This window comes from Microcaecilia unicolor, chromosome 3 (genome assembly GCF_901765095.1).
Source record: "Microcaecilia unicolor chromosome 3, aMicUni1.1, whole genome shotgun sequence".
Taxonomy (NCBI): Eukaryota; Metazoa; Chordata; class Amphibia; order Gymnophiona; family Siphonopidae; genus Microcaecilia; species Microcaecilia unicolor.
Genome location: NC_044033.1, coordinates 350543483 through 350565250, shown reverse-complemented (window position 1 = coordinate 350565250; position 21768 = coordinate 350543483). Strand labels below are relative to the sequence as shown.

The window sequence follows — 21768 nt, the reverse complement described above, 5'->3', positions numbered from 1 at the left end:
AGTCTCTTGCGTCTGTGGGAGTCTCCGTCTGCGCTCGTACCTTCACAGTCCAGAACGGGGGGGGGGGGGGGAATCCTGGATTCTCTCCTGGGACCCGTGGACTCTGTCTGTATTGTCTCCATCTGTGCTTGCACCTCTTTCGGTTCAGTGCGGAGGTGCAGTTGCCGATTGCCATGTGTTGGCAGCCACACACGCTGGCACCGGAAGATCAAAGGGATTTGGTCAGAAGTGGCGTTTGCCATCTCCGGAGGCACCCCAGCCAGTCAGGTTTTTGGGGTATCCACCAAGAATATTCATGGGAGAGATTTGCATGCACTGCCTCCACATCTCTCTCATGAATATTCATGGTGGATATCCCAAAAACCTGACTGGCTGGGGTGCCTCCAGAACCACAGTTGGGAACCACTGCCCTAGGATATGCTAAATTAGATGGAATTTTCTTGGACCATACCATTTTAAACTATGTGTGGTCTGACTATTTTGATGTTGTGGTTTTGTTGATTATTGTTAGCATTGTGGTGTTGGTTGTTGGTTTGGTCTTTGTATTGTTGCTGGCATGATTAGGCTCTTCCAGTTGTTGATGTGAGCGTCGTCTGGCAGTGATGCGTGCAGGGATTTTGTTCCATTCTTTAGGTGAGGCAGCTGGTTTCCAGTATCCATATTGCTATTATGTAATAGCAAACCCATATCCATAGGTTGGCCATTTTGAAGGGTGCTTAGGCATGAGGAAGGAGTCATACATGTAAAACACCACTGTAATTTCTTTACATCAAAAATGTAAAACACCACTGTAATTTCACCTAAATGTAAACTGTAAGCCACTTTGAACCAAAACTTGTTTTTGGAAAACAGTGGGATACAAGAATGCATAAATAAAATAAAAATATACCACTATCCTAGAGTAAAAGGTATAAAACCTCATATTTTTAGACTAAGCGTTATTGGTTTTTCCAGGATATGACTGTGTACAATGAGATCTGTTACCTCACTGGAACTGAATAATTAAACACAACAATCCTGCTTTACGACCCTCCCCACCAAGCCTTCCCCTTCTCGCCATTCAGATACACCATTCATTTAATTTTATGTTAAAGGGTAATGGGATTTGATATACCGCTTTTCTGTGGTACAATCAAAGCAGTTTACATTTATTATATACAGAACTTTTCTCTGTCCCTAGTGAGCTCACAATTTTAAGTTTTTGTACTTGAGGCAATGGAGGGTTGTGACCTCACTTTAATACTTAAATTCATATGGACCCCAGATAACAATGAAAACTAAATAGCAGAGATCTACTCTCCCTCCCCCGACTTAGCCAGAGCATGAAGACAGCAGCAGTGGTGGCAGCAATAAGTGCTCCAAAAAAACCAGAAGAAACCTATCTTCACAAAAAAAAAAAAAAAAAAACAATGGACAAAACAGCGAAGATGACTAATAAAAACAAAAGCAAAAATAAAAAATAAGACACTTCAAATGTGAAAACTAAAAAATATTTATTGACCATATAATTAATGCAGAATAAAAGAGAACAGGACTCGACACAGCTGTGTTTCGGCCATTAAGGCCTGCGTCAGGAGTCTTCTCACCATATAAAGTGTCTTTCTCTAGTTATACATTGGTTGTTTTTTTATTAGTATGTAGAACAACTTATAGGTAGATTGTATTGAGAACATCTTTATAAACAACTCTCCGGTTGTCTCTTCAAGGAACTTGTAGTGCTAAAAATAGCTCTATGAATAAAAAAAAAAGATTTTTGATTTCATAGATGCGAGACGCCAACTTGAGCAGCTCCCGTCTATACTGCTTTGAGCTATTTTTAGCACTACAAGTTCCTTGAAGAGACAACTGGAGAGTTGTTTATAAAGATGTTCTCAATACAATCTACCTATAAGTTGTTCTACATACTAATAAAAAAACAACCAATGTATAACTAGAGAAAGACACTTTATATGGTGAGAAGACTCCTGACGCAGGCCTTAATGGCCGAAACACAGCTGTGTCGAGTCCTGTTCTCTTTTATTCTGCATTAATTATATGGTCAATAAATATTTTTTAGTTTTCACATTTGAAGTGTCGTCTTATTTTTTATTTTAATTTTTGCTTTTGCTTTTATTAGTCATCTTCGCTGTTTTGTCCAGCAATAAGTGCTCAACAAGAGCCTGTGTGTCGGCGTGCGCTCCTAGATCCCTGGATTCTGCATAGGTTCCCAGTCAGGAGGAAGGGGCATGACGTGTGAGCATTTAGGGATAAATTCTGTATATGACGCTGAAAAAAAAAAAAAAAAAGAACTATTCTATGAACTGTGCTCTGAGTTGGGTGCCATTTCTAGAATAGCACATAGTGTCGTGATCCGCACCCAGTTTTGGTTGCGAGGTTTTACACCCACTGAAACCTGGTGTAAATTCTTGTGCCTAAATTAGGTGTGGATCTGCCTTATTCTGTAAAACTACATGCAAATTCTAGGAATGCCTCTGATACACCCAATCCCCTCCCGTGGCCACGCCCCTTTTTGGGTATCTGCACGTAAAAATTCACGTGCGTATCTTTATAGAATACCGACTAGATGCATGTAAATTCCAAATTTTTGCCAATAATTGATTATAATGAGCGCCCTATTGGCGCCAATTGATTTGTTATGCAATTATAATTATACACGCAAATTGGGCACATGCAATGTTGAGTGCCATATATAGAATTAGGGAGTTAGTGACTCACAGGCCTTTAGCTGACTGCATAGTTCACAATGGAGGTCTCTGTTTCTCTTATCCCCATCTATTGATGATGACCCCATTTGGGTCCTGACCCACACTTTGGGAACTGCTGCTCTAAGTGGAAAATTCAGATAAGGACACTTTCCTACCCATTTATCGAATATCTCTGAGCTCTATCAGATAGCCCCATCCATCTTCCCCCTATCCTTCTACATGGCTAACAGAAGGAGAAACACAGCAGGGCAGGGTATAGATAGGGAAAGGGAATTAGACTTTGTTTAATCCAGCAGGTTATAAATGTGTTTTACTGCATGGGAAGAAATCATATTAGAGTCGGAAGGGCACAGAGGTGTGTGATTTGTGTCTGTCTGCTGAATGGTTTTTTTTTATACCCTTTTGGGAATTTTATGCCAACATTGTTATTTTCCTCAGAGAGGAAAACATGGGTGTTTCTTCTGCTTCTCAGCACTGATATGTGCACAGATCCTCTTTCTGTCTCTGACCCCTCCCGTTTGTCTTTTACACACAGTTCCCATGTCAGCAAGGACATGGAAGGGAAAGTACTGCCATCCCTCCCACCGGCATAGAGGGGTCGAAGTCGCCATGCACAAACTTCAGTTCTCCTGAAGCTTTGCTGCCCTTCACCTCTCCATTGCTGAGACCTGTGGAAAGGGAAAGTTGAGTTCAGACAGCTTTTAGCTCTCCATTACAAAGCCATTCCGATTTCAGTGGTGGTGATGTTTTGTTAAAGACCAGTATTATAGGGACCACATTCTAATTTCACTGTCTGAGAGGAAGACAAAACACTCACTCATTGTAATTCATTTGAATTTTTTTTTTCTCTTGCTTTCAGGTACATATTCAAATTTGTATAATCATCCACAGCTGATCAAGGAGCCTCCAAAGGTATGCTGCTGGTGTGCTGCGTGCTGTTTGAAGTGTGTCGCTTCTGTGAACTTAATTGTCAGTTGGTGCATTGGAACAGTGTTCAGATTCCAACATGTAACTATTTGGAACCGTTTTTTGACAAATGTTAGAAAAGACACAGCTACATATTGATTTGCAGGTTTGAACAGGCTGGGGGGACTTATATATGCACTGCATCATTAAGCATGGTTTATTTATTACATCAGTGATGGCTGACACAGAAGTACTGCAGTTTACCATTGCATATGAAATTGGGTGAGGAAGGGGAACTAAGCAGAGGTGAAGTGGGATGACAATTGACCAGGATACTGTAGTCTACATTCTTCCCATAAGTTTTATATAATGGCAAAGCAGACATGACGTAGTTCCCCTCTGAGCTTATGTGAAAGCAGCTGGAGGAGTGCAACATTCCTTTCTTTTGTAGAGCAGTGGAACGCATGACATGTCTGTATGAGAGTGGCTTCTTTACATTTATTTAAGGAGTGGTGTGACAGGCTATATTATTTCATTGAGAAATATGAATATGCATCCCGGATGATACTGTGATTTAACTTACAGCTCATTTGTTAACATAAGAGGGAGAGGCTTATTAAAATCTATTTCTGTTTGGACCCAACCACTCCAGCATAAGACCATTGTAGAAGAATTAATTCTTGAGAACAGGATTTCAAAGTTTGCAAGAGCAGAGCTAGTTTCTGCACCTCTTCCTCCTCCAGCCTGTGCAGTTTTTTATGCAATTTGACCTGAAAACAAATATAATCAGTAGTTCTTTAGTTCCTTGCATTCTTATCACAGTCTGATTGTGTTCCAATAAGCCTCATGTCACAAAACGCCTAGCCCACCCACCCTTCTGGGGTTACCCCGCGGCCTCTTAGAGGGCCTATACCCAGCACAGCTCAGGTCTGCCGGCTCCTGCCACCTGTGCTCTACACTAGCACCCTCCTCCCACCGACTGGGTCACAAGCGCCTCTGGGCGAGTGTACCAATCTCAGATTATCCCCAGTGATTTCTAGGTTACTGGGGCCACACTCCAAGTGGTCCCACAGTTCCCAGAAAGCACTTAGAGACCCAACACACAAATCACTAGGATTCTTTATTGGTCCAGATAGCAGAGTCAACAAACTAAACAGGTTTATTGTCACAACTTGAACAGAAAATGTGCAATCAGCAAACAGGTAACTGAAATATGGATCAATTATAAAACTATCTAAACATTTGTTTACTTTCTAAAAAGTACCTGGGAAGATCAGGACATATAACTGTTCACAGAGCCTCAGCAAAGAGATCCTACTCTCTTTTCTTCCTGGCTAAGACTGGGGCAAAAGTCAGTACATTCCAAATGAAATTGAGCTCCTGGTCCAATCAGAGCCCAGAACAACGTTTTTGTTTTTTTTGTTTGAAGCTGGCCATATCACTGTGGGTCTTTTTCTGTAACAGCTTTAAGCATAAACACGCACCACCTGCTGACCAAACTAGAGAAATACACTTCAAGAATTAATTACAGTTTTACAGGCTTTAAAAACCTACTGTTCTGTCACACCCCACCTACAGGCAAACATCCAGATTAGGGAGGAAGACAACTTATAAGAATATAATGTCTGGTTAATAGGAAGAGTTTCTTTCAGCCATAACAACTGCCTGCAAGTGCATTTTATTTCTAGTTAGAAACGGAATAAACTGCATGAGAAATAGGACAAGCTGTACGTTGACTTGCTACTTTCTGTCTGGTAGCCTAAAGCCATCAAGGTTTCTGCTAAGACGGGAATCCCTTTGGGTGTGCTTCCTGAAAGAGGGCTCACTGCCAAGCAAGCTGAACGCATGCAGAGGATAAACGACAGTGATCTTCCAAGAGCCTCAACGCAGACACGCAGCAAAAATGAGAGCAAAGAAGAACGTAAGACCAGGAAGCAAACCATCAGAGAGGAGAGGAAGGTATGATAATTGACCACCTCAGGGATTCTGTTAGAATTTGTAACCTCCTTTGTTTAGGTGCAGTTATGAATTCAAAGACTATTTTATATTTTATGAATTCAAAGAATATTTTATATTTTTCATTTCAAGACATACAAAACAGTGTGTCTTGGGAAATCACAAAGCCAAAACCATATAGTTTGCAAACGTTTTTACACACCCATGGTGAAATGATAATGTTTCAGTGAATCCCAAAGTGAACAAAAGCTGAGAGCATGTAGATGGTTCAAAATCAAAGGCCAAAAAACTGTGATGGTGGTCCAGGAAAGGAGGAGAAGACCAAAAATTCACAAGAGACTTTTAATTAGGAAATTACCCTACTTGGCCAAGTTTCGGCAACAACCTTCCTCAGAGGTCTACAAACATAAGTGCAAAAGACATAAATAAACAATTAAAATCATGCATACTACATATAAAATGTAAATAAGGTAAAATAAATTCAGCCGACCATTACCAGCACAATCTTCAATGCAAACTCAAAAGGACATAAGTCCAAACTAAATCTCCCTGCAACAAAACAATGAAATACATAGTCGTATTTTCAAAGCACTTAGACTTACAAAGTTGCATAGTAACTGAATGCTTTGAAAATGAGCCCCATAGTCAACAATAATAATCTTATAAAATGCCATGACTGATCTACTACAGTACTGTCTAAATTAGAATGAAATTATTAAGTGTACTAAGGGGCCCTTTTACTAAGCCACGTAAGCACCTAGGTGCGCCCAACGCATGCCAATTCTGAGTTACTGGCTGGCTACCGCATGGCCCGGGCGGTAATTTCATTTTTGACGCGCATCCAATATGCTCCTCAGAAAATATTTTTATTTTCTGGTGCACGGGCGGTAAACAGCATTTGGACGCGTGTTGACCATTACCGCCCAGTTAACATGTGAGACCTTAGCGCTAATACAACAAGGGGGGGGGGGGGGCAAAGTGCAGACAGAAGTCCAAATAGCAAAAACACAGTACCCAGGAGCCTTCAAACTAGGGACACAGTTCTTTAATAATACACTTAGATCTGTTTGAGGATTATAAGTGTATTATTAAAGAACTGTGTCCCTATTTTGAAGCTCCTGGTACTGTTTTTTTTGCTATTTAGACCTTACCGCTAAGCCATTGGCTGGCGATAAGGTCTCAGACCCAAAATGGACGCGCACCAATTTTCATTTTGCTGTACGTCCATTTTCGGCCAAACAGTAGAAGCCCATAGGGTGAATAAAATTCCTTACCAAAAGAAGTTGGCTATGTATTGTAAAACAAAGATCTGAAAGTGCACCTCCTACAGTCTTGCATTGTAAAGCACAGATGATATTCATGTGCTGTGTTTACTATGCATAAAGAATATATAACTCCTCCATTATAAAAGATAAAAAGCTACACATTATATAAGTCAGTAAAGGAAACAATGCTCCAAATAACTAGTATCGCTACTTATATATCATAGGTTATTTTGCTTCGCAAATTATTTATCTATATAAAAGTGAAACTCCAGAGAAAACTTTGCAAGAAGAAAAGTGATGGCACAACATGCCTTAAGATATAAAATAAAAACGAAAAGTAAAACCCAATTGAAGCAATTAGCCATAACGCACCGTTTATTCTTGTGTGAGAACGCCGCAGAAGGAAATCAGTAGTAGCGTAACAAACATTAAAACTGACTCTCAAAATATTCTGTACTTCTGCCAGTATTGATCAGGTTCCTAACATCATGGAAGTGTAACAAAACCATAAAGCTTTATTTGAGAGCCGGAACAATCCTCCAAGCTACTGCTACATATGACCGTTATTCAAAGCAAGTGATGCCACTTTCAAGCGTATGTATATTAACGGTATGTTAAGTGACGTCAGTGACTAGACATTAGAGAACTTACATAATGCCTTCAGTGTTTCAAAACTGACTTTGCAGAGGTTTCCTCCTCTTTCTTTCCTTCCATGGTTCAAAGTTAAACATAAGGGCCCTCATTTTACAAGCCCTATTCGCATCTGAGACGTGCATATAAATCAAAGTAGGGTATACACAAAAAGTAGCACATATGAGTTAACTTGTTGGGCAGACTGGATGGACCGTGCAGGTCTTCTTCTGCCGTCATCTACTATGTTACTATGTTACTATATACCGGCACGTAGATGTTTATGCAAGATAAACATTTAAGTCCTCATATGACATATCAGACTCAAGTGCATGTATGTAGAAGTTGTATCAGTTCAGGTCTTTTACAAATTCATTGAAACATGCAGTTTGATCAGGGGGTTCCATAAAGTTAAAGTATTAAATAAATATTCTGTCATGATTGTTTTTGAATTAAGACAAGATCAGGTGCATTAGGGGTAAAGCACAATAATTACAAGAAAGACGAGAATAGAGTACAAGGCTAAGCTCAAATTTGTACTCTTTCCTTTCTGTCAAGAGGACAGAAAACTAACTGGAAACGTCATGAAAATAACTTTTGTCCAAAAGACAAGATTTTAGTTAATTGAAATTAAAAATTGAATTTCTCCCTTTTTATAGCCATGGAAATGCTAAGAAATGCCCATTGCCGCTATCTGCTGACAATAGTGGAAGGTCCCGGGTGGATCGGCTTCATAAGAGAATATGCACGTTTTCTGTCTACAAACGGGAAGACGTCTTATTTTTCAATTAAGCCCTAAGAACTAGGTTTTCTCCTTCTCCAAAGATAGCAGCAGAAAAGCCCTTATAGTGAACTCATCGTGGGGAGGCTTCCAAAAATCCTGTCAATCCAAACTGTTGAAAGAATGGAAAACAGCTCTGAAAATGAGGAGCCTAAACTTTGGGAAATTTAATATTTGCAAATTATTTTTCTCTAGTGTTTTCCAGATTTTCCAGTTTCTTATTGAAGAGCAAATTGTTTTTAGTAGGAATAGTTCCTGTTGCCTATAATGTAGACATCCACTCATTCACCCTGGCTTTTTGGCCTGCACGTACAAATAGCCTGTTTTTCTACTTTCCAAACTGGGTCACAGTCTCATGAGAAAAGTACATAATTGAGGAACTGCAGACAGTAAACTTGTCCCGGTTCTAGAGATCAGATATCATCCAAAGCCACATTTTGTGGATTTAAAGGAAGACGGTGAGGAACATACCCTGGAACTTGATCTGGCCCAAATTGCAGTTTTGACATAGATGCCCTTCCTAAAACTTACAGATCACAGATCTGAAGATGATCACCTCACTATGAGGTGCTTTTATTAAGCCACGGTAAAAAGTAGGCTGCTGTAGTGTAGGCGCATGCATTGGGTGCGTGCCGGGCCAGTTTTTACCACATCTGCAAAAAAGGACGGGAAAAGGGCATGTGGTAAAACTGACACCAGCGCGCGCCCAAAACCTTCCTGAGCCCTTAACGCTTCGAATTGAATCTAGCGGTAAGAGTCACACGCTGTGACTGGTCAGTGCACCAAGTGCCAATTACCGCCAGAAATGACGCACATGGGAGGAAATAAATCATTCAGATGGTATGGGCATGCACCAAATCTGAAATTACCGCTGGGGGGGGGGGGGGGTGCGGTAGCATGGCGGTAGTCTCATTTTTGTGTGCACTGCATGTGTGTAGCGCCTAACGCACCTTTGTAAAAGGGCCCCTGTATTTGATAGATGTACAGTGAAATATTTAATACCTTCTAGGTTAAAGCGTAACCTCATGCACTTGCAGGGCTGTTGCTGCTCCCTGCTGCAGACCAGATGAATCCAGGGTTGATTTCATTAATGGTACTCCCGTCATGGACTAGGCAGTGAAATCCTGCTGCTCAAGGCTACTGCGACTTCCTCACCAAGACCTCCTTCCCTTCTTCATTCCACTTGGTGCTCTGCAATCCAACAGCTGCCTAGGGCTCTTTGGCTTGGAGAAAAGGTGGCTGAGGGGAGATATGATAGAGGTGTATAAAATAATGAGTGGAGTTGAACGGGTAGATGTGAAGCGTCTGTTTACGCTTTCCAAAAATACTAGGACTAGGGGGCATGCGATATAGCTACAATGTAGTAAATTTAAAACGAATCAGAGAAAATTTTTCTTCACTCAACGTGTAATTAAACTCTGGAATTCATTGCCAGACAATGTGGTAAAGGCGGTTAGCTTAGTGGAGTTTAAAAAAAGTTTGGACGGCTTCCTAAAGGAAAAGTCCATAGACCATTATTAAATGGACTTTGGGAAAATCCACTATTTCTGGGATAAGCAGTATAAAATGTTTTGTACTTTTTGGGGATCTTGCCAGTTATTTGTGACCTGGATTGGCCACTATTAGAAACAGGATGCTGGGCTTGATGGACCTTTGGTCTGTCCCAGTATGGCAATACTTATGTTCTTATGTTCATTGGACAGAGGATCTTCAGTGAAACTCCTGCAGACCCTAAATTTAGTTTCCCTTTCCTTTTCTGCACCATTACAGAGGTAAAAAAAACATTTTAAAAAAAGGTTACATTCAACAAGAGTATTAAAAGCACTCAGAGCATGTTGCCCCACCCCTGAACTCACAGAATTAATATAAACAAATACTTGACTCCATATGAATTCCAGTTTGCACTAAAGCTTTTTACTGGAAGAGAGTGGATTGTCCGTGAAACAGACTCCCATGGACTTGTTTTAGTACTATATATAACTTGGATACCTTTGAGGGTTTTTCTAAAAGGTGCTACTGTTACTATAAAGGTGGTTAATAAGTTCCAGTAAATAAATGAAAATAAAATTTAAAATATGCTAACATGCATATTTACTGCAGATGTTTGGCTGTTCTATTATGTGGCACGGAAGAGCCACACTGACTACATGGAGAGCTTTGTGTGACCTTGGAGCCATAGGCTGAGTGGTGCTGACTTAAGTCAGTAATGACAGAAGAGGTAAAATGAGAAAAAGCAAAATAGAGAGCCACAAGAATATTGTGATGTAGGTGCGCACCCTTCTTCCAGGTATTACTAGTCAGCAGAAGTTTTCTTATCAATCACAAAAGAGCAAACCATTTGTTCCAAACTGCAGGAAATTGTAAGAGTTGAAAGTTGAATAAGCAAGAATTAAGAGAAACTTCTGGTCTTTCTCACTGTTCTGTATTTTCAGTGCACTGTGGGTTGAGCATTCAGTTTACTGGTGACTATATGGTTATGGTTTTGTTTTTGTATATTTATATCTATAGCTACATACTGCAACAGAGAGGAACTGATAAGTGTGTTTTGTTCTGTTTTTTTTTTTTTTTTTTGGTGGGGGGCACAGGAGCGCAGGTTCGAGAAGAAAGCCAACAAACTGGCCTTCAAGATGGAGAAAGCCAGGCAGGAGAAAGAGCAGCTGAACCTGCGACAGAACATTCAGAATCTCAAACTGTCCTAGCAGGGACTGCCTCACTCTAAAGACATTTAGCCATCCTGTGCTGTACTCAAGGAGGGTCAGACTTTACTTGCCTTAACTTGGGCCTGATGCCTACTTGACCCAAGAAATGGACAATCAGCATCAGACTTCACTTCTAAGAAGCTTTGATGTGTCTTTGAGGGGGGTTTTTTTTTGGGGGGGGGAGGGTGGGCTTAACGTGATATCTGCCAGGCTTCCTCATCAGTGTAACAAAACAACTGTTGAGCTCAATCAGTTGTATAAAATTATGTAAATACAATTAAATCACTGTGAGATACTGTGCTTGTCAGAAACATGACTTTCTAGACTGATTGACTTGTGTTTTAATTCAGTATGGATACCTTGTAGCGTGGTATGTACACACAGAATATACTGTTACATATGCATGTTTGTATGTATATACACACATATCTGGTTTTACATATATGCTTATATTACCATGGGGGCAGTTTTTAAATTTAATCACATGACTACAAAGATCACTTTAAAAGGGAGCCCCTATGTGAAGCTTCCCTTCAAAAATCAGGGCAACAGTGCACAGCTGGTGCGTAGCTCCCACATATGTTTACATCTGCTTTCAAACAGGTGAAAATAAGCGTCAAGTGTTCAAAATGAATGTCCTGCATGTGCTTTTGCTCCTTTAGTTTTATTTATTAGGATTTGTTTACCGCCTTTTTGAAGGAATTCACTCAAGGCGGTGTACAAAAAGAATAAATCAAACATGAACAATAGACAATTACAGCAGTAAAAATCTATATATATAAAACTCACCCTCAACATTCTATTGGCTGCTGACGTCACTGAAGCCAAGGTTCGTATGTTCGAAGCTCTGAAGCCTCGAAAATCAGTCTCTGGGCCCCGCCCTTGCGTCAAACGTTATGACGTTGAGGGCGGAGCCGATTCTCACCTCCAACGTTCTACTCAGGCCACAAACTCCGGATTTCCACACTGTAGATCTGCTCCGCCCTTGCGTCAAAACGCGATGACGTCGAGGGCAGGCCACGAAAACCGCCACCCACACAGAGCTACAACGGAAACAACAGCGGTGCACGCCATGAACCAGGTAAAACCGCGACGACCCATGCAGCCATGAAACCCTTGCTAGCGCCCGTTTCATTACTCTCAGAAACGGGCCTTTGTTTACTAGTATTCAAATAACAATACAAAGTATGGCATAGTATACTACTTACAATGTCAACACAATATGTAATAGAACATTTTAATCGACAGTGAAGGGTATAAGCAAAGATGGAACATATGGATAGGTAAGAGAGTAAGAAGAGAGAGTAAGGTGACTAATATTTAAAGAAAGTTGCACATGAGGTCAGAGAGATAGTTAAATATTGTATCAGCTGGGGTAGGAGTGGATAAACATGTCCTGTGTCTGTGAGTGAGCCTAACAAGTTAGTTACTTCTTCCGTTAAAGGCCTGGTTGAAGATCCAACCTTTCACCTGCTTCCTGAAGTAGAGATAGTCTTGTGTTAAGTGGAGCCTTTCAGGCAGTGCATTCCAGAATGTGGGGGCTATTCCGGAGAACGCTCGCTTGCGGGTTTCACATTGTGTAATGTCTTTTGGAGAGGGTGTGGTTAGTTATAGTCCTTGTTGAACCTGTCCTCTTTTTAATGTAAGTAAAGGGCCTAGTTCTGCTCCTGGAAGCTGCAGGCTCAGCTGTGTGTGGCACTGCTGCAGCTACTGTGATTTTCAGATTGATGCCCAGATAAGGAACCGCATAAAAATATTAGAGTGGTTACCCAGTTAATGGATGGAATATTGCCACTTACTGGGTTATTTATTTAAACAATTTCTATTCTGTATAATTTCACAGTTCTAGGTGGACTACAAATGTAACACACATAAAAAAAGAACAAAATAAACAGGACAAACATACTGAATCTGCATCAATTAAAACAAATTTTATCCAAATAATTTCATGTAAAAGCCTTTTTAAATAAATGTGTTTTCAATTGCTTCCTACCCTGGACCTGCCACTTGAAACGTTGTAGAACGAAGATCATGGAGTCTGATTATATATTTAATTTTTTCTTGATGTGCAATGTTATCAGCTGACCTTTAAAGTTGGCACTGGATCTATAAATTTTAAGAAACAGTTCTGGGTTCCACCCCCAGACTGCCCCAGCACTGTCCAAATCCAGGGCGGTCAGAAATGAATTTCAAATTTATTATCTAAATAATGACACTGAAAATCAAGGTATAACTCTGGTTATCAGCACTTACCCAGGCAGACAACACTCCTATTTGGTAAATTCCACTGAGTGTCAACCCGTCTGTCTTGCTTGGGTTTAAGTTTAGTATGTTTGCTGTCATCCACTGGTTTACGTCCTCATTACAGACATCTAAGATTTGCATTAAATTGGCCAGAGCAGATCTCGGTGGTTAAAAAACATATGGCCTCTAAATGTAGACAGCTGAACAAGACTCTGGTTCCTCAGTTCCTACAGACCTGGTCTGTACCTCTGTTTCCCTCACCCAGCGTTAAGTATTGTTCCCCTACCTGGCTGATAATGGAGCCAGTGGGTTGTAAATTTCTATTGATTAAGAGAGTTACTGCTACCAAGCCATGCTTGACTGCATTTAAAACAGGCCAGGGGTTGAACAATTCTTACTCAGTTCTACACTGAGATTATACAGAGTGAAACCATTGCAAAACAGCACTGCCTTGATCAACTTCCTAAAACCATCTTAAGAGAATTGGGTGATCAAACTGCTTGGACCTGACTGAATAGAATTAGAAGTGAATCTGTGTATTTTTAAAGCAATTTATTGCATCCAGTAGTTCTTTGGTGCAGATCAGGTCCTAGAATAGTAGTATCATTTTGAAAATGCAATCTATGCTGTCTGTTTTCCTGAGTTATCCTCTATAAATTAGGTTAAAGTAGGCATAGTAGGGGGAGAGGGATTTTTTTTTTTTTTACAATGTACGTGCATAATTCACTATTTGCTTGTAGAAATGGCTTTGAAAATTGCCCTCTGTGTTCATTAGATGTGCAATTCTATAAACTAGGTGCTAACATTTATATATACTTGCTGTATTTGCAAGGTGGGGGGGGGGGGGGGTGAACCCATGGGTGGAGCCTGGGTGGGACATACACTAACATGTGCCTTCATAGGATACTATACAGTACACATGTATATTTGGCTTTTTGGTACCCACAGTTACATCAGCTCTAAATTCTAGGCCTACACCTACCTGGTTTAGTTACCTTACTTTACAGAAGAGGTTCCTACCAGGTGCCCAGTTAGGGAATTGCCTTTCAGGAGGGGGAGGGAAGGATTAAGACAGCACCTATAATCAAAGTAAAACAATAGATCCTGATGTCACTGTAACTCACAAAGAAAGGGGGGGGGGGGGGCTATTGTCAAATAGGAATCAACCCATTTATGTACACACACAAAGCAAAGTTTAAGTATGATGTCTGATTTTACATGATTGATCTGGGGTTGATTATGAGTGTTGTTTTAATTATCAAATCCATAAGAGGGGGTTCAGAAAGTTAATCAAGAGGGATGCAGCGTGAAGCCTGGTGTGCTTAATACTCTTGCATTTAGTTTCTAATGCTCGGAGAGAAAGAAGTCTGAGGAGGTCATAGTAACATGACCAAGAAACGTGTGCAAAGAGAGGAACTGAGCAGAGCAAGAACTAGTGTACAGTGCTTGTCAACCTTTGTGTTGAGGAGAATGTCCAATGATCAGCAGCTGAATTCTGTTCCCCATCTGCTGCATTCCCACCAAAGCAAAAGCAAAGCTGTCCATTCCTGCTTGCATGTGTTCATATATAATGGTTTAAAGGAGCAGATTTGATTCTGCTGTTCAAACACATGCGTACATTTTATTTTCAGACTCTTCACAACATCTCAAAACATGAGTAAGGTCTTCATCTTTTCTCTGGCTGATGTGTTCCTCCTGAATGATCTTGCCACAATAATTTACTAGAAAGTTTAATAATATAACCACATGCCCTATCTTTCATCCACCCTAGTGTGTGTGTGCATTACAGGAGAGGGAGTGTCATAATTGTTCATTATTTGGTTGCCAGGGACTCAAGGGCTGCTGATACACCCTCAGCAAAGCAGACAAGCATGTATCACTAGCTTCAGCATTCCCCATGACTTCGGACCTATTGTCACCGTGGGGTGTTTTGGAGAACCCTGCCTGAAGTCTACATCTGTTGAAAGGATGTATGCCGCAGGTGAATAGCATATTGACTGGATGCTTGGAAGGCTTCGCAACACATCTTCCATCTGGTTAAGCGGTCAGATAGACAGTCCTTGATTGATGTCGCTTGACATACTATCACTGCCCTGATGAAGCCATGTACCTTGATAGCCAAATGCTGCTGTGCTCTTGTTTTGCTATTTCTGTAGTTTTCCATACATTTCAAATGACATTTACTTTTCCCTTTAATTAAATGTGTTTTAGTATAATATTAATTCCGTATTGTAGAGAATGTTGGAAATGGAATAATGGGTAAAAACAAAGTGATGTGCATGAGGATATGCAACAACTGTCACCCAACATTCCAGAGTTTTGTGATTATGAGATGTGTATCTGCAAACGAGTATATAAACTGGCATGTGTTTTGTACATTGGGATAACTGTAGCTTTAACTAGTCCTACAAGTATATAGATATCTTGAACAAAAGACTGCATATTTATGTGTCGCATGAAATAAGGGTTTCCTTGCTGGTTGTGTGTCCAGAAAGGTTTATGTGTATATACTATAAGCATTCTCCGCCTTTCACTTCCCTACAGGTGCGTGAAATACTCTGTTTGGACTTCACCCTCATTCAGTACCTTCACCACCATTTCTTCTTATGGTCATTGTATGTGCAAACAGCTATGGGAAAAATTGTCATCGCACTGTAGCTGAGCTCAGAAGTCTGTCTTTATGGGGGGTTTCATTGTCACTGGTCCTAGTTCATGCATAGCTAATCAGGTGCAAATTGTTAGAGGCAGATAGGAAGGCGGTACAAGACTGAAGCTGTTATCTTTGTTTTATATTTTTTATATACACTTATCTGTCATACACCTTGGACAACTATTGGAAAAGCAAGTGGTAAATAAGCAAATACATAAGTAAGTCATATGGCTTTTTCAAGACTGCCTAGCTCCATTTCAGTGGAGGAGTAGCCTAACGGTTAGCGCAGCAGCCTGAGAACGTGGGGAGCTTGGTTCAATTCCCACTGCAACCCCTTGTGACTCTGGGCAAGTCACTTAAAGCTTAATTGCCCCAGGTACAAAATAAGTACCTGTATGTAATATATAAACCACTTGATTGTAACCATAGAAAGGTGGTATATATCCCCTTTCCTCACTCACTAGCTCTCCTCCCTGCTATTTGCACTCAGAGTACTGACCAAAAAGCTGGGTTTTGTTGATAGCTATCAGCATAATGTGCAGTATAGTTCTTTCTTTCAAGAATATAGTCACAAGTCCCATTCTCAAGTGTTTCATCCTTTCCAGTAGCCATATTGGTCTAGGAGAAAACTGGAGCCTGTGTAGTTTGTGATCCCTTATAACATCTTTTTATGTTAGTCACAATACAGCTGAACAAGACTCTAGTTCCTCAGTTCCTACAGACCTGGTCTGTACCCCTGTTTCCCCCCACCCAGCGGAAGTTCTTGGCCTGGATTTGAGATTTTGGTGCTTATAGGCAAGATCAAACAGTAGATCCCAGGATGCAATGTCAGAAACCCCAAAGACTGGAGAGCCAGAACAGACATGGAGGAAGGGCCATAGTGCCACAGTGATGCCCATGAGAAGTTGCCATGTGTAGGTGGTCCTAGAGCAGGGCTTCTCAAATCTGTCCAGTGTTCAAAATATCCACAGTGACTATGCATGAGATCAGTTTACATACATTGGAAACTTAGTAGATGCAAATTGAGCTCATGCATAGTCGTCGTGGGTAACCTGAAAACCTGGCTGACTGTGGCACCCCCAGGATAGGTTTGGGAAGCCCTGCCCCAAAGTAAGCGGGAGCAGGCTTCTCTTTGGCCTAGGTATTTTGCATCTGCAACATTTGCACTAGGCAGTTGCCTATGCTTAAATCCAAGCCTGAGCAGGTGATAAATACCTCTGCACCATTAGCTGTTTGCATGAAATGTCATACAGCAAGGGTGGGCAAATTACTACCCACGAGCTAGGCCTGGCCCCCAAACCAAAATTCTGACCTTACTTGCAGCGTTGGTCTAGTGTAGCAATGTGACCTGCAGGCACTACCTCATTGCTCGCAGGTGTCTTCACCAGCGGCCCTTAATGTTATCTTTTAATGACACACTAATAACAGTGTGCATCATTAAAAGCTGAAATTGCGGCAGTGTCAGTGTTTCCTGTACTGTTTTTTCCTCTTCCTCTCCCCTTTTCTCCTCTCTTTGCTGTCACTGTTCGAGGAGAAAGAAACATTCTGGAAGCACTCCTTCCCACCTAACCTCCTCCCTCCCCCCCACCCCGGCTACCGATGACCAGACCTTTTTAGGACTCCCTCCTCCTCAAATCCTACTCTCCCCCCCCCTCAAATTTGGTATGGCTTACAATGTGGCCCCCTGCGCCAAAAGGTTTACCTGCCCACCCCATTGTAGAGATTTTCTGAAATCCTTTACCTTCATTCAAAATAATAATAATAATTTTTTTTAATGTGAACTTGTAAAGTCTTTCTGCCCTGAAGACACAGCTTTGTGTTTTGACTTTCTGCAGGTGCCCCTGAGACTCTGATACCCTGTAAGGTCTGTGGAAGAACATTTGTAGCAGACTCTGTGGTAAGCTTATTTTGAAGCAGTGCTGTTCTCTCCCAGTCCTCAAGAACCACCAACAGGCCAGGTCTTCAGGATATCCTTGATGAATATGCATGAGAGAGCTTTGCAGGCCTATGACTGCCATTGAATGCAAATCATTCTCATACATATTAATTAGTGTTCTGCCCCATATTCATGGAGGCTGGTTGCATGTTGTTTGTCTAGAGTACTAGGTGCTTGTACCTTTACGATATGAAATTGTGCCCTTGGACTACAAATTTGTGCAGTTTTGTAGTTCTTTCTGATGGGTTCCTTCAGAGTACAACATGTTCAGTTCTGTGTGATTTATGGAAGGCTTCCTATTGGTTGCTTGCCTTCTAGCATGCTGGGCTTGTTGTGCCCCCTCCCCCCTTCTTTCTTCTTTACCCCTTAGAGCATGGAAGAAGTAGCCCTCTGCTCTGACTTAGCAAGCAGTGCATGTCTCCAAAAATCACTGTAATTCCATCATTTTTTACCACTCCTACTATACTGTATAGCATTATTTATTTATTTTTAATTTTGTGCTCACACCTTTTCAGTAGTAGCTCAAAGTGAGTTGCATTCAGGTACACTGGGTATTTCCCTGTCCCTGGAGGGCTCACAATTGAAGTTTGTACCTTTAAGTGACTTGCCCAAGATCACAAGGAGCAGTAGTGGGATGTGAACCGGCGGCCACCTCTGGATGTCAAGATGGTTGCTCTAACAACTAGGCCACTCCTCCACTCTCAGTGTGTGCTGAAATCACTCTCCCAGTCCCTGAGTCTGGGGTACACTGGTTTAGAGTGGACTCTGATAGCAGAGGCTACATACTTTTCAAGCAACAAACTGTAGGTTATTTTCTCCTTGTTCAAATTACTACATTAAAGAAGATTTGCTTAAGAATTGAGACTCTGTCTAGGTGATGTTGTATGCTTACAGTATTGGGTTTAAATTGCATGCTAATCATTCTGCGAGTGAGGTAGCATAACAATGATAAGGCTCACCTGAAACAACCCGGGCTTTTTTTGTGCCAGTATGCAACTTTTTTTTTACCTCTTTCTGCTTGCTTCAGACGAGGTGCCCTAAAATTTTCCAGCTCAAACCAAACCAATGCAAAAACCTGCAACAAAAGTAGCAACCCAAGGTGGTCCGTCCATCTTTCATCCATCCCCTGAGCCCACCCAGCACAGCCTGCAGTGCTCACCAATCTGCTGAGCCCTCCACATGTGCTGCTCAGCTGGTTTTGCATCCCACAAATCACTCAGTAGAAGGCCGGCACTAGCACACTCAGTGAGCATATCCACTCGTGGAGGCCCTGTTGGTACCGCCCTTCTGATGCATGCGTATCAGATAGGGTGGAACAGGGCCCTCCCAAGCGCATGGTGTTGGGCGTGATGGCTCCTCAGTGCTGTGCCGAGCCTTGTACTGGCTGATTACTGCCAGGGGGGCACAGAATTACATCAAACAGGTAGGCAGTGGGAGAAGGAGGAAGGGCAGGGGCGAGAGGAGATTCACTGGACATGGATATGAGGGGAGGACAGGGAGGAGAGGATAATCGCTGGACCTGGATGGGAAGGATAGAAGAGAGGAGAAATGCTGGGCATGGATGCAGGGGGAGAAGAGAAGAAATACTGGACATGGATGAAGGGAGCGAAGGAGATGCACATGGATGGAGGAGATGGACATGGATAAAGGGGAAGGAAGAGAGAGGAAGTGAGATGAAAATAGATGGAGGGGAGGAGAGAGAGGAGAAATGCTGGACATAAATGCAAGGGATGGGAGAGAGAGGAGAAATTCTGGACATGGATAGAGGAGGAGGGAAGAGAAAAGAAGAAGATGCATATGGATGGAGATGAGGGAAAGGGAAGAAAGGAGAAAAACTGCACATGGAGAAAATAGGGAAAAGTTGGATCCATACTATACCTCCTCCTGTCAAGTCTGCAGAGGAGGACCCAGCTTTTACTTATGGATATAGGGCAAGAAATGAAGAAGAAAGGAGGAAAGTAAAGAAATAAATGGACAGGAAGCCCTGAAAACGGAGTTAAGAGAATAGATGAGACCAACAGAAACCAGACAACAAAGGTAGAAAAAAAAATCATTTTATTTTCATTTTAGTGTTTGGAATATGTCCAATTGGAGAAATTACATCTCCTGTTTTATTTTGCACTGTATAGGAGGAAACATGTTTCTTTCTGTTTTCCTTGTATTGTGCTGCATGCAGAGTCTGGCTTCTTAGGATTTCAGGTTAATTTTTGCCTGTATTTGAAGAGGGGCTATCACTGTTCTGCATGTGTGACTGCAAGGCCAAGTGTCTGAATAGGAATCTGTTTGTTAGGTTCTGAGATTTTGATAACATACTGTTTCAGATTTGGCAAGACTGTTCTCCTAATTCCTGGTCTGTGTGCTCATTTGGTTTGTGTTATTTTGGGTATACTGGAGCTGTAACAGCTTGCAGAAATTATTTATAATGAAAAACAATATATATGAGAGCTTATTTTTCTTCTATACTGGTGTAATATTTTTCAGTGATGCCTGTTTATATGCGCCATGGCTGGTAAAAGGGGTGTGGCTACTGTGGGTTTGGCTACCATAGAGGCAGAGCCATAGATAGTGACTCCACCCCTAAAGTTACCCATAATGACTACTGATACCTTTTTTCTTACAAAATAAGCAATGGAAACAACACAGTAAGAAGACTTGGAGTGCTACTTTCATTCAAGTACATGCAACAGTTTGAGAATGCATATATAATTGAATCTGAAGCCAGCTTTATCTCTAATAAAGTCAAGAGGTGCTAAGCAGTATTATTAAGAAACAAAACACATCTTGGAATCACTATGGATTGAAATTCCATGTGTAAAGGGGAAAAGGGTAGTGTTAGGAGTGTACTACCGTCCGCCTGGCCAGGATAAACAGACTGATGCAGAAATGTTAAAGGAAATTAGGGATGCAAACAAACTGGGCAACACAATAATAATGGTTGATTTCAATTACCCCAATATTGACTGGGTAAATGTAATATCGGGGCATGCTAGGGAGGTAAAATTCTTTGATGAAATCAAGGACTGCTTTATGGAGCAGCTGGTACAGGAGCCGACAAGAGAAGGAAAAATTCTAGACCTAATCCTTAGTGGAGCACATGATCTGGTGCAGGGGCCGTTTAATAACAGTGATCAAAATATGATCAGATTTGATATTAGCTTGGAGTAAGTATACACAGGAAATCCAATATGTTAGTGTTTAACTTTCAAAAAGGAGATTAGGCCAAATATATTCCGCGTATTAAAAAAGGAGGATGGAAGACCAAACGACAGCCAGCATGGTTAAAAAGTGAGGTGAAGGAACTAAAAGAAAATCCTTCAGAAAATGGAAGAAGGAACCAACTGAAAATAATAAGAAACAGGATAAGGAATGTCGTCAAATGCAAAGCTCTGATAAGGAAGGCTAAGAGGCATATTTTCAAAGCAGTTTGGGAGGCTAAGTGCCATAGGTTTCTATGGAACTTTGGGAGGCTAAGTGCTTTGAAAATGAGCCTCTTAGCGAGACTTTAAAAAAAAGATTGCATTGGAGGCCAAAACATATAATAAAATTTTTTTTAGGTATATTAAAAGCAGCAAGCCAGCAAAAGAATTGGTTGGACCACTAGATGATTGAGGGGTAAAAGGGGCGATCAGGGAAGACAAAGCCATAGTGGAGGGATTAAAAAAATTCTTTGCTTCAGTTTTCACCAAAGAAGATTTGGGAGAGATACCGGTGCCAGAAATGGTATTCATAGAAACTGAATGAATTCTCTATAAACCTGTAGGATGTAATGGGGCAGTTCTACAAATTGAAGAGTAGCAAATCTGGAGCGGATGTATTCATCCCAGGGTACTGATAGAACTGAAAAATGAACTTGTGGAGCTATTGTTAGTAATATGTAATTTATCCTTAAGATCGAGTTTGCTACCGGAAGATTGGAGGGTGGCCAATGTAACGCCGATTTAAAAAAAAAGGTTCCAGAGGAGAGCCGAGAAATTATAGATCGGTGAGTCTGACGTC

At 41.2% G+C, this 21768-nt stretch overlaps 2 protein-coding genes across 2 annotated transcripts in view; both read left to right on the top strand.

The window, feature by feature from the left end:
- LTV1 (LTV1 ribosome biogenesis factor) overlaps positions 1–11107 on the top strand; it is a 35418-nt gene extending 24311 nt beyond the window's left edge. Inside the window, exons 9-11 of the mRNA XM_030195516.1 lie at positions 3565–3617; positions 5370–5570; positions 10829–11107. Of these exons, the coding sequence (XP_030051376.1) occupies positions 3565–3617; positions 5370–5570; positions 10829–10942 (368 nt within the window). The 3' untranslated portion in view covers positions 10943–11107. The remainder of the gene's footprint in view (positions 1–3564; positions 3618–5369; positions 5571–10828) is intronic.
- Positions 11108–15473: 4366 nt separating this feature from the next.
- The window catches only part of ZC2HC1B (zinc finger C2HC-type containing 1B), a 41017-nt gene continuing 34722 nt past the window's right edge, over positions 15474–21768 (top strand). The window contains exons 1-2 of the mRNA XM_030195107.1: positions 15474–15597; positions 17672–17733. Of these exons, the coding sequence (XP_030050967.1) occupies positions 15474–15597; positions 17672–17733 (186 nt within the window). The remainder of the gene's footprint in view (positions 15598–17671; positions 17734–21768) is intronic.